The 15103-nt window shown below is 40.0% G+C and overlaps 1 protein-coding gene across 3 annotated transcripts in view; it reads right to left on the reverse strand.

Moving 5' to 3' along the window:
* slc4a3 (solute carrier family 4 member 3) overlaps positions 1 to 15103 on the reverse strand; it is an 86541-nt gene that overhangs the window by 27524 nt on the left and 43914 nt on the right. For 2 of the 3 annotated variants that reach the window (XM_037538949.1, XM_017691594.2), the window contains exons 4-8: positions 14176 to 14423; positions 12541 to 12719; positions 10239 to 10459; positions 3191 to 3333; positions 2186 to 2366 (exon numbers count right to left, since the gene is read on the reverse strand). In XM_037538949.1, coding sequence (XP_037394846.1) covers positions 2186 to 2366; positions 3191 to 3333; positions 10239 to 10459; positions 12541 to 12719; positions 14176 to 14423 — 972 coding nt within the window. Of the gene's footprint in view, positions 1 to 2185; positions 2367 to 3190; positions 3334 to 6162; positions 7187 to 10238; positions 10460 to 12540; positions 12720 to 14175; positions 14424 to 15103 lie in introns of those variants that run through there. The other variant, XM_017691596.2, reaches the window with a different exon arrangement.

Raw genomic sequence — 15103 nt, forward strand, 5'->3', positions numbered from 1 at the left:
CTAGAAACTGAACACATGTATAAGCACTGAATAATATATTTATAAATATTTATAAAACAATTATGCCAGTACAAATTCTATTTAAGTTCATTGTATGTTCCATTACTTGGGAACTGTGCTAATGATGCTAGAATAATAGTGTTATAAAGAGAACAAATGTCTGTCACTTAAGTTTAAGGCCCCTTTTGTCAATACTTGTGTTGTGCTTATTGGCATAAGCTGTTTATGATTGTTAACGTACTGCTTCATGAAGTCAATATGTTATTCAGTGCTAATAGATGTGTCCTTATACAGTAGGTCAAATGTTGTATTACTATAGTGTTAACTCTTTAGTGTGTATTCTGTTGCACCACAAAAGCCTCTTCCTCTGATCTGCTGAAGCTAAAAAAATCTCTTAGTCTCTTTTTAAGATAAAACCAACAAGGTTTCTATAAATGCAATGTTCCATATATACTGCTGCCAGCAGGTGAAGCGCACGTATACAACCGGTCAAAGGTTTCGGTACACAAATCTAAAAGTCACTGAAAAATACAGCCACCTCAAAAAAAAAAACAAAAAAAAACTTGACCATGTGACTGGTGACCTTTTTCTTGTTGCCCAGGTGCCCTGTTAGATGAAATGTTTAAACAATTAACAGCTCTAACTGTCTACTCTTGTCTTGAGCCGTTGGTCTTATGTGGGAGTCATGCGTTTGTTGTTTAAAAAAAAAACAATTTGGAATGTCCTTAAAAAGAACAGAAACCACTTCTGTACTAGCAACCAGACATCAAAAAGGTGGGCCAAGGACAACAGCAGCAGTTGATGACAGAAACATTGCGAGAGCTGTGAAGAAAAACCCAAAAACAACAGTCACCAATAAGCTCCAATGAGCAGGGATGAAGGAATCACAATCCACCTTTGAACAACACATTGAGAGCAGAAATGAAGAAGTCATACCACAACTTGCAAAGCACACAACAGCAGTAAGAACTGGATGGCCAGATTGGAATTTGCTAAGAAATGCAGAGATGTATGGAAGCATTTCAATAGTAAAATTACAAATGAAAATGTAATGGCTAAAATGGCAAAGTATTTGTATGTATACATTAGAACTTCCCACTCATATTTGCAATGTTGGGCTCAAAATAAAAATTGAAAATTTAATACTGCTTAATAATGCTTGTCATTTTTGTATACTAGTATTGACATTTCATTTCACACAAAGATTTAGATATGAGTAGCTTTATTTAAATTAAAATGTATTTCTAGAACTGCACGTTTGCATAATGTGATTATGCCATAATTGTGTCAAGATTATAAATAAAATGTCATTTATCTTATAATAAAATAGTCATACAAGTTTGAATTATGGGCCATACAAGCGCGATTAACTGATGAGACCTTTAACCAAGTGACAGAAAAAGTTCTTTAACAAAGTGACGGAAAGGCCAAAGTGTGGAGAAGGAAAGGATCTGCTCATGATCCAAAACATATGAGCTCATCGGTCAAGCATGGTGGAGGTAGTGTCATGAAACAGGCTCACTAATCTTTATTGGCGACGTAACTCATAATGGTACCAGTAGAATGAATTCAGGAGTCCACAGAAACATTCTGTCTGCCAATTTACAAAGAAATGAGTCCAGTCTAATCAGGAAGAATTTCATCATGCAGCATGACAATGATCCAAAACACACTGCCAACACAACAAAGGCCCTCATCACAGGTGGAAGGTGAAAGGTTTTAGACTGGCCAAGCCATTCAACAGACCATTATCTAACTGAGCATGCATTTCACCCCGAAAAGGAGAATGAAGGGAGAAAACAAACAACAACTGAAAGAAGCTGTGGTGAAAGTGGTAAAATATCATGAAAAAAAAATTAATACTGATCTATCATCTCAAATTCATCTCTTGATATCAAACCCAAATGTCTTCAGTTTACAGCAAAAATGAAAGAACTGGCCTTGCCACTTCAGTACTTTTGGAGGAGACTGTAATATTTATAATGAAGTTGTAATAATCATAATAAAGTTCTAATAATTAATTATTATTTTAAAAAATACTAACCAGAAGTAATCATTTTATTAAAAAGTTATTTTATATGAAATATTAAAAGTTACTGATACTCTCCAGTTACTCTGTGCAGGAAGGTGTATGTAACAGACACCATGTTACCATGTATGAAGGAACTGAGTATTGTACACTCACCGTGTGTGATGGTCCTGCGGAGCTCCAGCAGACTGCGGAAGGACAACGAGGCCACGTGGGGTTTTCCCCAGCGGTCTGTCTCCTCCTCTACATCCTCTTCAAACTTGATCCACCGAGCCGTCTCCTTCCAGCGCATCTCCTGGTTCTTATCCACGATCAGCTCATTCAGCTCCACAAAGACCTAACCGCACGGTGCCAAAGTCACATCATAAACCACTTCAGCAAATCCTAACCGCAAGTGCTAAGCATTTTATTGTCAGCCTCATAGTTCAAAATGAAACCTCTGCCATACAGAGAGTCATGGTGTCCTGCTGAACACTGTGCTTCCTCCAGCTATCTAGGGTCAGTAATATTCTTTCATTAATATTCATTCAACCAGGGTCAGTAATATTCACTGGTACTTTTCAATGATGTAAGAAAAGGTCTTGTTGGCATAAAACAGCTATTTCCTAACACTCTGGATATATTTTGCGGTAACACTTTACAATAAGACGAACCATTCAAATGGTTTATAAATGGTTTAAAATTAGTTATTAATTGTTAAGTGTAATTGTAATGTGTAATTATTAAGTCAGAAACACCTTAAAAAGTACTGGCTTGCACAAAGGTAGTCTTATTGTCTCACTACAACTGGTCTTTACAAGTCTGACAGTTATAGTGCAGTGAATGACCTTCTGCAGTTCACTGACCCAGCAGTTCCCTCAATAATAGTAGGCCTACTTCAAGGACACCTCACAATAATGTAATAATAAAACCTGGCAAAATAAGCATCACACTGTGTTGATTTTATTATTGAGTGGTATCTGTGGTGCAGTTATGATAACCGAATGTGACCATCCAGGCTACGACCTTGCCAATCTAGGCTACTGGTATGAATTTGGGGAAATTAAACACATACATTATCCCCTATAATTGTCCAATCTCTTGCCAATTCCATTATACAACCTTCACACTAATCCAGCCCCGATAGCATTTTTGGATCCTTATGTTTCACACATTCCTGACCTCATGAGTCTTTTTGTCCATCTTCTTCCTCTTCTTCAGGCTGGACAGAGGCGGAGAGCTGTTGCTGGTCCGAGTGACCTGGCAACGAGACGACTTCTTGACCAGGTGTCGTCTCACCCCGGGGTTGTCCTCAAACCGGTGACCTGCAGAAAAGCGTCAAATAAAAGACATTATTACAAATAAAACATATTGCTTGTGCAGGAAAGTTTTAATGAAAGCTCAGTTAATTGGAATAAAAAGTGTTGATCTGAGCAGAAGAACATTGGTTGGTGTACAAACACAGATCTTGGTGAAGTAATTGAGGCAGAGGGAATTATTCTGAGCGGTTAAGCCCACAGGCCTCTCTAAAAAACTGGCCATGATTTAATATTGTATCAATTCAACCCACACAGCAAGGTTTTTATTGAATTTGGGATAATTGAAGGCATGTATTCATGGGAGTCCTACACTCTCTGTAGTGGTAGTGTGTGCCAGTGGAGAGCTAGGGGCCTGGGGGATTGGGCCTCGCCAGGCCGCAATGGGGCCCTCCTCTTTCTGCTTGTCACAGTAGCCACAGGACGTGTTGTAAACAAAAGTGAAATCATATGTTTTTCCTCCAACTTCATTCTTTTCACTCTCTTCCTGACCCTCAGCTGTGTTCCTCCATCCCTCCCCTCAAGCGAATACTCGCAAACTGTGTGGTTTACTTGCTAGGAACCCTCCTTCTTTTGGCCTAACGAGGCTACTAACAATTTGATAGCCATGCCCTTTGGCTGGACTCTGGTTGAGGAGTGGCAGAAGAGCTACAGTTCTGAAAAGAAGCAAGATTAGCCAAGTTTGGTCAAAACCTCAGAGGGTGAAACAAACTCAGGACATAACTCCACATTAAACAGTCTAGAACAGTCTGTGGGACTCTAGTAATAGCCTCTAACTCACGCAGACCAGTCTCGTTAGCACATTCTTTATACGAATCAGATACAATTGTCATACACTGTGACAGGAATACTCCACATTGAGTGTATAAGGGCACAGAGTGTGCTATGCTATTTATACATGTACTTAATACTACATTCAGTCATGGACAAAGTACAAATATCCTTAACCTCAGTAAACTACTTGCTATTATGTATACTCACGTATTAAAAGTTCTGTGAGTTAAAGTTATGTTTCATTTTGAGGTTTTCTAAATCACTTAAATGGCCAGGCTGAAGATTTGTCCAGATTTGTCCAGATTTGCTTTCTTTCTCCTATAACTTAAAAATTGCCCATTATTGTGAGTGTAATTACTAAATAGTGAGCCTTAACATGCAATAAACCCGTGAATTCAAGGGGTTAAGAAGATCTCTGTGGTTGTGAACATGAATAACTAAATCCGTATTTCATGTCTGTAGCCTGTGCCTCATTCTGTGCCTCATTCTATGTCCTTTTTGCTGCATTCTATGTCCTTTTTGCTACAGTGCAGGCCTAGCAGAAAGTGTTTATCTAAATAATGTATCAATATAAATGTAATTACTTTCATTTTGATTAGACACATTTAAAAGCAAGTACTTTAACTCAAGTAAAAATATAGATAAAGCACTTCTTCTTTCATTCAAGTAGAGAATTGTTGTACTTTGCCTCAGCGACCGCATCACAGTGTAAAACCTGGTTGGTGATGTTACTCAAATGATTTACGCAACATACCATTGCAAAATGACTGCTTCATAAGCTCAGAGCGAGGCAGCCGAGTTGTCTGATGAAGTTGTGAGCTCTGAGTCATGGCTATTGTTTTATTCACCATCTGAGGAAACTCATCAACTGCAAATAACAAAGCAAGCTCTGTGCTTTCTGTTGAGGCTTCTGATGATTGTCACACAGAGGCAGAGAGAAATAGGCTGGCTGCAGTGCAAACAGAGGTGCCCCTGAGAGAGAGCAGAGGAGCTCAACTGCTGAATAAGTGCTGAGAGGTAGAAGCCTCAGGGTCCGCACACTGATTAACACAGTCTAGACGCAAAGCAAAAACACACCACACTCAGGGATGCCATTATTGTTCATAAAGATGAGAACAGACCCTTCCTGTGTCCCAGTGAGCCTTCAAGAGCTACTCTGGTGCCAGTACGTCTAGATATAACATGGCATGCTTTTTGAAAAAAAAAATGTATGTTTATACTTTTATCATTTTGACCTGCACAAGAAGGATCAAAAGTGTCATGTACAGGTCAAATTTACTGTTAAATATATGAATTATTAAACGAAAAATACTTCATAAGTACTTCACAGTAAAAACCACTGTAAGCATACTGACTATTATTTTTCAGCATCATCTTAAAGAGTTTCTCCAGTCTTTATAAACTTAAAACACTGTGAAAGTGTGAAGGTTCTAAAACTAAAAATGCACAAAATGACAACTTTATGAAATGCACATGGTGAGACACATCAGCATCACTCAATGGGATGTGTTCATGCCTCAGTGAGCTGAAATCTGAAGCAGATGGGCCTAAGCCTGTGTGTTTGTGTGTATATGTGTGTGCATGATTATATGTGTTGTCTGTGTGTAACTGGGATGAGGTGCCTGGTCAATATCTCTGCCCACCATGCCAATGCCACATCACTAGGGGCCCTGGACTGCTTCGATTGTAATATCACTGAGCCCTTTGCAAAGTCTAGGCCTCACATTAATTAGCTTGTGTTTCCCTAACAGGATCAATGAAACAACTCAGTTAAAAATTCCCACTGATCAATTTCCAACATCACTTAGGTCTCCAGGGGGTGGTGGCTGCTTTCATGGTGCTGTAACCACAGTCATCTGAACGGAAAAAGCTATTGGATTCTGTCAAGACCAAAACGAAAAGTGTAGAAAAGTTACTGTGCCCCTTTCTGACATTTAAAATGCACAAAATTTTTATAAAAAAGTGTTATTTTGGAGATGAGTGAACACTGCCTGAGCTGTCTAGGCAACTTTAGTGATCTACAAAAGCCACTAAGATGAACTGTGCTGCTTATACTGTACTCACGGACAGGTTCAATGGGGGAGCCCAAGTGGCTGTGGATGGACTCCAGAAGGTCATAGTCGTCAAAATCCAACACAAACTCATCAAAGTCCTCAAACCCATCCACAGGGAAGACTCCAGTGGGATACTCTTCGACCCTACTATGGGTTTTCCCTGTGTCCATCTCTTCCTGGTTTTCTTGGCGGTTGACCGCTGCATGCCCCACGTCTGTCATCTCCACACCCGAAGCCTCCACCCCACCCTGGCCTGGGGGGGTGCCCTGATCATCCAGAATGTGCTTTTCTTGAACAGTGGTGCTCAGAGCCAATTAACGTTAGTGTAGCACAGTGCTCTGGATTTCCAGAGTTGTGCAAGGTGTATGTAGGGGGGTTTCTACAGGCAGGGTTGATTGTCTGGAGTTAGCTGGATGCAGCAGACGAGCTGGTCACCCTTAGCGTGCCCCTGCTGGCTCCAACAGTAGTTAGTCCAAGATGTGAGCCTAAGCCTCCTAGATCCTCTGCATCCGGTGGGTGGGGTTCCTCAATTCCAGGGGGAGCTTGACAACAGCAAACATATCCGGCACTAGACAGAGAGATGGATGGGGCTTTCAAACAAGCAGAAGTTAGACCAGCAAAAGGAATTGCAATGAAAAAGTATTCTTCACAAGACGTTGCTCCAGGTTGGCATTCCACAACTGTTCCTCATGAATTTGATTCCTGGGTTGCTTGCAGATGTGGTTTTAGGGGGTTCCTGAGTTATAGTCTTGGTTCTCTGGGAGATGTGGTGGTGTTTCTTCCATGCAAAATCGAGCAGCAGGGATGCCGAATATGCCCGACGGTTTTGAGAATACGTTGCAACAACTGATCTACTTTTGGGTCTCCCACCCTAGCTATTGGCTCCGCTGCCTAGTTTCCATTACGTCGCCGATTGATTGTTCAACTGCTGGTCTCGTTGCTGCAAAGCTGCCCTGCTTTCACCCAGCTTCCTCACTGCCATGAATCAGAGGCCTCGAGAGCTGAGATGGTCCGAAGATGCAGCAATAGCAGAGACGCTGAGGGAGGCTGGTGACGCCAGGTTGCCAGATTTATGATGAATGCACAATGTGCAGGCTTCACCAGCAGAGCATTGAGGAGGCGTGGGCATCAGCTCCTACATCACACTTAGTCAGACGACGTCCAGACACACAACATGTAGCCACACACTGGAGAGCACTGCGTCTACATCGCAGGTCGCCATGGCAACCATGATTGCCTCTAGTGCTCTCCACACTCGCATCTCTGACACTCCGATACCTGAGATGTGCTGTCTCACTCTACACACCGGTCACTGCATTAAGCAATGCAGAGCCACTGGCATATATAGACACTCTTTTCATGATCACTTCTGTATCTGAATGACATCAGAATACAGCATTTCCAGCTTCACTGGTACAGAGAATTCTTTCTTTCTTAATATATGTACATGGCACTCTAAATGTGCAGGAACCTGAAACCAATGCTTAATATTCAGTTACTAATCTTAACACATATTATTCAGTAACTAATATGGATTGTTTGTTCTCTACCGTGAAAGCCGTAATATGCAAGCTATGTAACAAACTCTACAACTGCTTAGATGACCATTATGAAAAAATTGCTTGTATTAAAATCTATTTAGATCATGAAGTTTCAGCTGAAATTTAATTGCTTTATAAATACAATGAATAATTGTTCTGGTTCATTGTACACAGTGATTAAATTACAAGCCTGACATGACCAAATTGGCTGATTAGCTGTCTTTCCTCCTGTCGATATGTAGAAGCTCCTAACAATGAAAACAAGTCAAGCTCAAATAAACAAACATTACTCACTGGTGCGCTCTAAATGTGTAAGTCAGAATTTAAACTTTTTAATGTTTTCAAAAAGCCCATCACGCATCTTCGACAAATGCATTTCCTTCTTGAAAGATTATGTAATAATTGTGACAGGCCTAGTATTAATGCCTTCACTGATCTGGAAACGGACATTCATATAGGCATACACTGGATGAAAATAACCCATATAAAATCTTTAGTATGGAAGACAAGCAACTGGTACAGAGGAGTTGTTGACAGGCCTCCCTCAGCGCAGGACTAAAATTCAATGGCTTGTTCCAGGTCCAAATCTATAAGTCACTGCAGCACTGAAGTCAATGATTCCTACTCTATGAAAGCAGGAAGAGCCACAGGCAGGGGTGGTGGGATGGATAATCGATCAGAGCAGCTATGTTAATTATAGCCTGAGGACCCAATCCACAACTCTCTAAGCTAGATGTGTGCTCCCTCTTCCTCTCTCTCTCATTCATATGGGGAAATAGGGGAGAGATTGATTGACCATACTACCGTTCAGTTTGTCACATAGCACAAACATCCTCCACCAACGTCACTAAAACTTCAAACTGATTTTAATACCAGGACGGTATGAATGAATGTTTATTTACCATCAAACTATTAATGAAATGACATTTTGGATGTAAATATAATGACATGTAATGTTCAGACTGTATACATTGAGCCCTGGTAAGTAAAGTGATATTGAATTAAATTATCTAATAGTTTCCTTATCTCATTAAAAAGGCACTAAAAGGTTTTATATTTGAATTAACACTTAATTACATTGACTGCCATGAGTCTGCCAATGCACTAATGAAGAGCTGCTCTAATGCCTTTGAAAGTCAGACACATTTCATGCACCACACGAGCTAAAAGACACAGCGAAACAATTCCATTTGGTCAAACCCTCATACGGCACATGTGAACAAAGCTATCAGGGGTTTCACCTTTAGGAAAACAGGCCATTACAGGGACATGCTTTCAGAGAAGGAAACACTTTCTGATTTGCTGGTTCTAGAGCTACAGCTCTAACCAAATCCATAATGATTTTTGGCATTTTGTGCTTTAAAGTTTCAAACTATAGCGTCCTCCTAACGCTCAAAGAAGACTGATGAGTGGTTTATGACTGTTTCCTGAGGCCAAACTCTGAAGCTTGGAGGAGTAATCTGGGGTTTGTTTTCTTATGCTTTATACCCAACTGAGCTGATTTTATTAAAGATAATTGTTGGAAAAACAACAGAAGGCTCACTGGAGCAAGTCCCAGTCCCAGCGATCCAACCACATTTCTACATCTCCAGACTTGTTTACTACAATTTCTAATGGAGTACGGGTAAGACTGGCCCAACACTGGTCCACTGTTGGCCTTGTACTGGCCTAATACTGGCCTTGCTCTCCGCAAAAACACATTTATGAGTATGGACATGCACACAGCAGGCTCTTTCAAAACAGCCCACCAGAGAGCTGCCAAAGTGGGCCCCTCACTCCACTATAAAACTGAGCAGAAAACACACACTACAGAAAATAATGCCTCCAAAAAACATTAAAAACATGTCATGTTTAAAGGATTCATGATTTAAGAAATGAAATTTTCACCTGATATTAGTTAAACATGTGATATTGAGAAATAAGATGAATAATTTAAATGTGCTGCAAATGCAAAATAACAATCTTAGAAAGATAAATACCAGATTTGTTGGACAGATTTGGGATATTTACACTTGGCCTGATATCATTTGCAATGTGAGGCTTTGGCTAAGGCAGAGAAACAGCAAACACAACCAAAAATAAGACATGGCAAAGTCAGTACTTGGAGGACATCCCAACCAAAACACAGGCCTTTCACTTTGGTTCAGCTTGCGCAATTATCCCAGTTGCAATGTACTAAAATAGGTCAAAACTGAACATCAAAAACAGCATGTAAGTCATCTGTTCTCTTCGCTTCGGAATGATTATTAGAAGAGAAGAGAAGAGAAGAGAAGAGAAGAGAAGAGAAACACTTCTCAGCTCTTTGTTAAAACTCCGGTGAGGAAGATTGTCAGTATACTAAAATGGATAATGTGCTTTTAATTTGTATATTTTATGGAGTATGAGTGAGTAGTGATTTTATTATATATATATATATATATATATATATATATATATATATATATATATATATATATATATTTATATATATATATATATATATATATATATATATATATAAAATATACTGTAGTCTATTATATCTATTTTTTAAAGCCCCTCTTACTCTTCATGTCATCCAGGTCAGCAGTGGCCAGCATCTGGGCCTCTGCTTCGTCTGTGGGCACTTTCTGGTAAACCGCAGTCTCTATGGCTGTCATGCTGCCGATGCAAATGCGTTCCCTCAGGTCATAGCTGGTGCGCTGGGCTCCAGTCAGCCGGTGGACGGGCTTCCGCCGGAACCAGCCCCGGGTGGTCATACTGGCCAGCTCTGGAGACAGGCTAAACCTACAAGATACAGATACGGCTTACACAAAACACTAGGGCATGAAATGCAACAGAGCATGCATCTGCCTTTTAATTCTGCATAATATCTGTAGTTTGCACCTGTTACAAGCACCTAAACAAGGCTATATCAACCCTGTTCCATTGCAGCTAATACTGTCTTCAATGCATAGTCTTCAATGCATAGATGATAAAATGCTTTCATAGCTGGTAAAAGTACACTCATATCATGGATGGCTCCAAAAAAACAGAAATAAATACATGCTAGAAAAGGAAGTTTACACTTAAGCTTGTACAGGGGTGGCAAACTCCAGTCCTGGTGGGCCAGACAAACAAAATTCAATGATTTTCCTACTTAAACATAGCTGGTTTACTCAACTAATTACCTGATTTAGTTATTGTGTTAAAAGCAGGAAAATTACCCAGCTGTGTTGGGCACAGACAATCCAGGATTGCAGTTCACAACCACTGGTCTTGAGGCTTAGCAGCCAGCAGAGGGAGCTACAGTATAGCATTATTCCCAGGTCATCTATGTCTCAGTAAAGCCACTGGCTGTTTTCATGCAACCTAACTGTATAATGTTACATTTTTTACTAGTGTTTCACTTAAAAAATTGATGAAAAAAAACAATGTGAGCAGATGAACAGTAATGCAGAGAGCCAATGTCTGATTTATGATAGTACATAATTTATTTAATCATTTGTGGGTTCAGAGATACAGACAGCATGTCTGTGGGTCATGATCACTCTACATCAGCAAATATCACATACACTGCTTAATAAACATTCAAACTAGTGCAAAGTGTCTAGAGAGATATTTTGAAAGCATGTTTATGTCTCCAGGTGAGGCATCATTTCATATAAAATCCTGGTTCATAGATAACTGGGAAAATGGTACAGTAATAGATCACCTGTGTTTATAAAGGAAAGAAAAATACCCATATGCATATAAAACACCCATACAATGCTGGCAATGTAGTTCGATGAAAGATGACACAGTGCTTAGTTGACAGTTTCCATTAAACTAGTTTAAGAGCTTGTGGGGGTATTTTGCTATTATCCTGCACCTTACAACAACAAACACATATAATAAGATCTCTTGTTGTTCTCGTCATAACGTAATGGAGATTCATTTGCCAGAAAATAGAGCAGACAGTGATAATTTAACTGTCACAGATGCAATGTACTGCCTTAGTGTAAGACTGTAAAACTAAGCACAGTCTGTGTGAAAAATCAGTTGTCGAGGTGATTTAAAACTTAGCAGCTGTGATTATGAAACAAGTGCTGTGAAATGGCATGAGTCCACGATCAACACCTCACAGATGTAAGTTGACTCTACGCCTGTCACAGTATGAAATTTTAGCTATTATTGAATAAACAATTATTATTAACACTTTTTCTGGTTGTTTTTTTAATGTAACTATGAAAGTCCAAGCCTAAAGTGGCCAGAATGGCTGATTAGCCAACTTGATTCATAGGACAGAAACAGCTTGACCTGAAATAAACAAACACTGCACACTACTGCCCTCTAATGGTGTTAAAACATCAGTCAAAACATAGAACTTTTCCTGTTTTCATGAGACACATGACATCCTAATAAATGCATTTCCTATTTTATTTGATGTATTTACATATATTTGCCTCAACTCAGCAGATGGAAATCCAGTTCATGTTCTGTTTGTTGCGACACAAACATGATTGTGAAAGTTAACAGTTGTAAAGAAATAACAGTGTTCTCCTCAAATAACTGTGATAAGGTCATTATGTAATAATTACGACAGGACTGACTAATTTCTGGTCAATTACATGAGGCTACATGTAGTATATGTGAACAGCAAGTGCAATTTCCCTCCAGGATCAATAAGGTTTGTTCTATCTGTCTGTCTGTCTGTCTGTCTGTCTGTCTATCTATCTATCTATCTATCTATCTATCGTTTACATGGCTATACATCTATATGAACAAAAGATACACCAAACAACCACACAAAGTTGAATCCAAACTAACGTTCAAATGCTGTTTTCTACACCTAGACATTCTAGTGCAACCAAGAAATGGGCAGCTGGTTGTGGTGCATCTCAGCCTACCTATTTGACACTTCTTCTTCCTCCTCTTCTTCTTCTTCGTGCTTGTCATGTGGCTCCCCCTCCTGTGCTCCAATTGTACTGGCAGTGGGCTGCTCTGGGCTGGGGGGTCTTTCACTCTCTATGTGGAAACTTGTGAGAGGAAAGGGGGGCACCAACTCTTCTTCACTCCCCAAACTAAACTGAGAGAAGACAACTTACATTACCCTCTCATCACCTCAGAATATCCTTCATCTAATTATCTTGTATTGTGTTATATCTTATATTATCTCGCTCTGCTGCTCTGTCCAACATACTGTCAGCAGATCTATTTGTCGTATGACAGCTCCCTCCTGCACACCTTCAGTACCCTTACACACACACACACACACACACACACACACACACACACACGCACACACACACACACACCACACACACGCACACCTCAGCAGATCTGTATCTTTCATCTGTTTTCTGTTACGTTCCCATCTCTCAGATGGTTTTTGCTCTAATGTGTCTTCTTACAACCCCAACCAGAATGTTTTTGGAAAGTGAATATTAAATGGAATTGCAAATATAAAGCTAAAAAGTGCACCGTGACTGACAGTGGCACAGTTGCAGCAATGTAAACAATTATAGGACAGCAAGATTTTCTTATAGCTTTTATTTTCTGGCAGAAGTTAGACTTTTAATCTGTGAATGATATCGAACACAAAGATGGAAGTTGTGTTCAACCGGGAGCGATTAATGTAAACACGGTGCTAAGTGTTACTGGATCTGACAGGATAGCTTTGTTCAAACGACGTTAGCATTTGCTAAAGTATAGCACTGTGACTTGGTAGCTACAAAAAATGACAAATCAGAGATTTTGTAGGCTATGTTAGACTAGTCAACAACCCTGCACACATATGTTCAGACATATGGGGACAGTAGAAAGACAGAAAAGGAACAGCTCTCCAAAGCCCAGTTTCACTTCTGTGAAACTGTGGAACTGATCCTTCAAAATGCTGGCACTGCAGACCTTATTTATTAAGCTGTTGGTATGCATGCATTACAGTGATTTTACCACAATTAATGGGTGTTTTTATGCTAGCTAGCTCAATCAGTGGTTCTCAATCAGACAACCAAAAAGACTTTGGTTTGTATGAGGTAAGGCTGTAGAAAAGAGTAGCTTTCTTAATTCTGACTGGTATGAAAGAATATGTTAGCCTCTTCTAACAGTTCAAATCAAAGTCAAATTCAGCCAGGAAAAAACAAAAGTGCAAGATTTTCTAAAATGAAATTTCTAGTTCTCTGAAAATTGTGACAAGCAAATTTGGTTTTGTCATGAAATGTCCTTTCCATGTAGAGCCTACCTTAAGGGAACACAGTCATTCTCAGTTTCCTTCTTGCCATGATTTCTTGACATAACGTTAATTGTGATAAGATTAGAGAACTGGAACCAGGTCACTGCTGGAAGCTCAGGAACAACAACAGCCAAGGCACGCAGCTTAACACATTACATCCATTTTGTGGTGGACTAAAAGCTTAGAAAATGTGTGTGTGTGTGTGTGTGTGTGTGTGTGTGTGTGTGTGTGTGTGTGTGTGTGTGTGTGTGTGTGTAAATACCAGTGTTCTACTATTAATGACAATATATCAGCTGTCACATCTAATTACCTGCATCTGTTGCTCAGTGGTCTCAGTGGGTGTGGTCATTTGGCCTTGTCCTTCTGGCTCAGACTCCGCCTCCTCTTCGTCTACTTCATGGATAGTGGGTGTGACCTCAGAGGGAGGCATGGACGTCTTCTTTTTCTTGCGTTTCTTTTTGCGCCGGCGGTCCATACTGAGTACCCTCTTCCTGAAGCGCTGCGGGGGGAGGTGGGTGGACAGGGGGTGGTGGGTGTGGTGGAATGTGTGGCGGTGGTCTGGGCAAAAAGGAGGACAATAACAAGAGGAACAGTCATATAATGCATCTATATGATCTATGATTTCAAAAACACCCAGGACAGGATCATTGTACATATTGTAAGTAGATGTAAACTACACGTTTTTTTGTAACATTTGTAGACACCTGCTCATCCAACATACTAAATAGACAGGATACCTGGATACATACTAATTATTGAATTCAGCTACTTTAATGTGCACCCACTGCTGACACAAATGTTCTATTGTGCACACAGAGCTTGCATTATCTCTAAAGATTCAATTCCAACAGAATGAAGCGCTAAGGAGCAGCCACACATGAACCTAAGCTTAACCACGCTCAATAGCAAGCATCGGCAAGAGGGGTATAAACGTCCTCAGCACTGGGCTGTGGGGCAGAGGAACTGCGTTCTCTGGAGTGATGGCCCTCCATCCAATACGTTTGGGTTGAGTTGGAGTAGCATTTGTGATAGAGAATTAATCATCCAACATCAGTACCTGACCTCGCTAAGCTTTTGTGCTAAATGCAATCAAATCTTCAGCGCAAATTTTTCAGTTCAGTGTTATGAAAATATAGTTCTTGCTGCAAAATGACTATTTATATTCTGTGTAACGTTTCTGGAAGAAATTAAACAGCATTGAATAGAGTATGAAGGTTAGCATTTTTCCTACCATAGCA

Source organism: Pygocentrus nattereri, chromosome 6 (genome assembly GCF_015220715.1).
Source record: "Pygocentrus nattereri isolate fPygNat1 chromosome 6, fPygNat1.pri, whole genome shotgun sequence".
Lineage (NCBI taxonomy): Eukaryota > Metazoa > Chordata > Actinopteri > Characiformes > Serrasalmidae > Pygocentrus > Pygocentrus nattereri.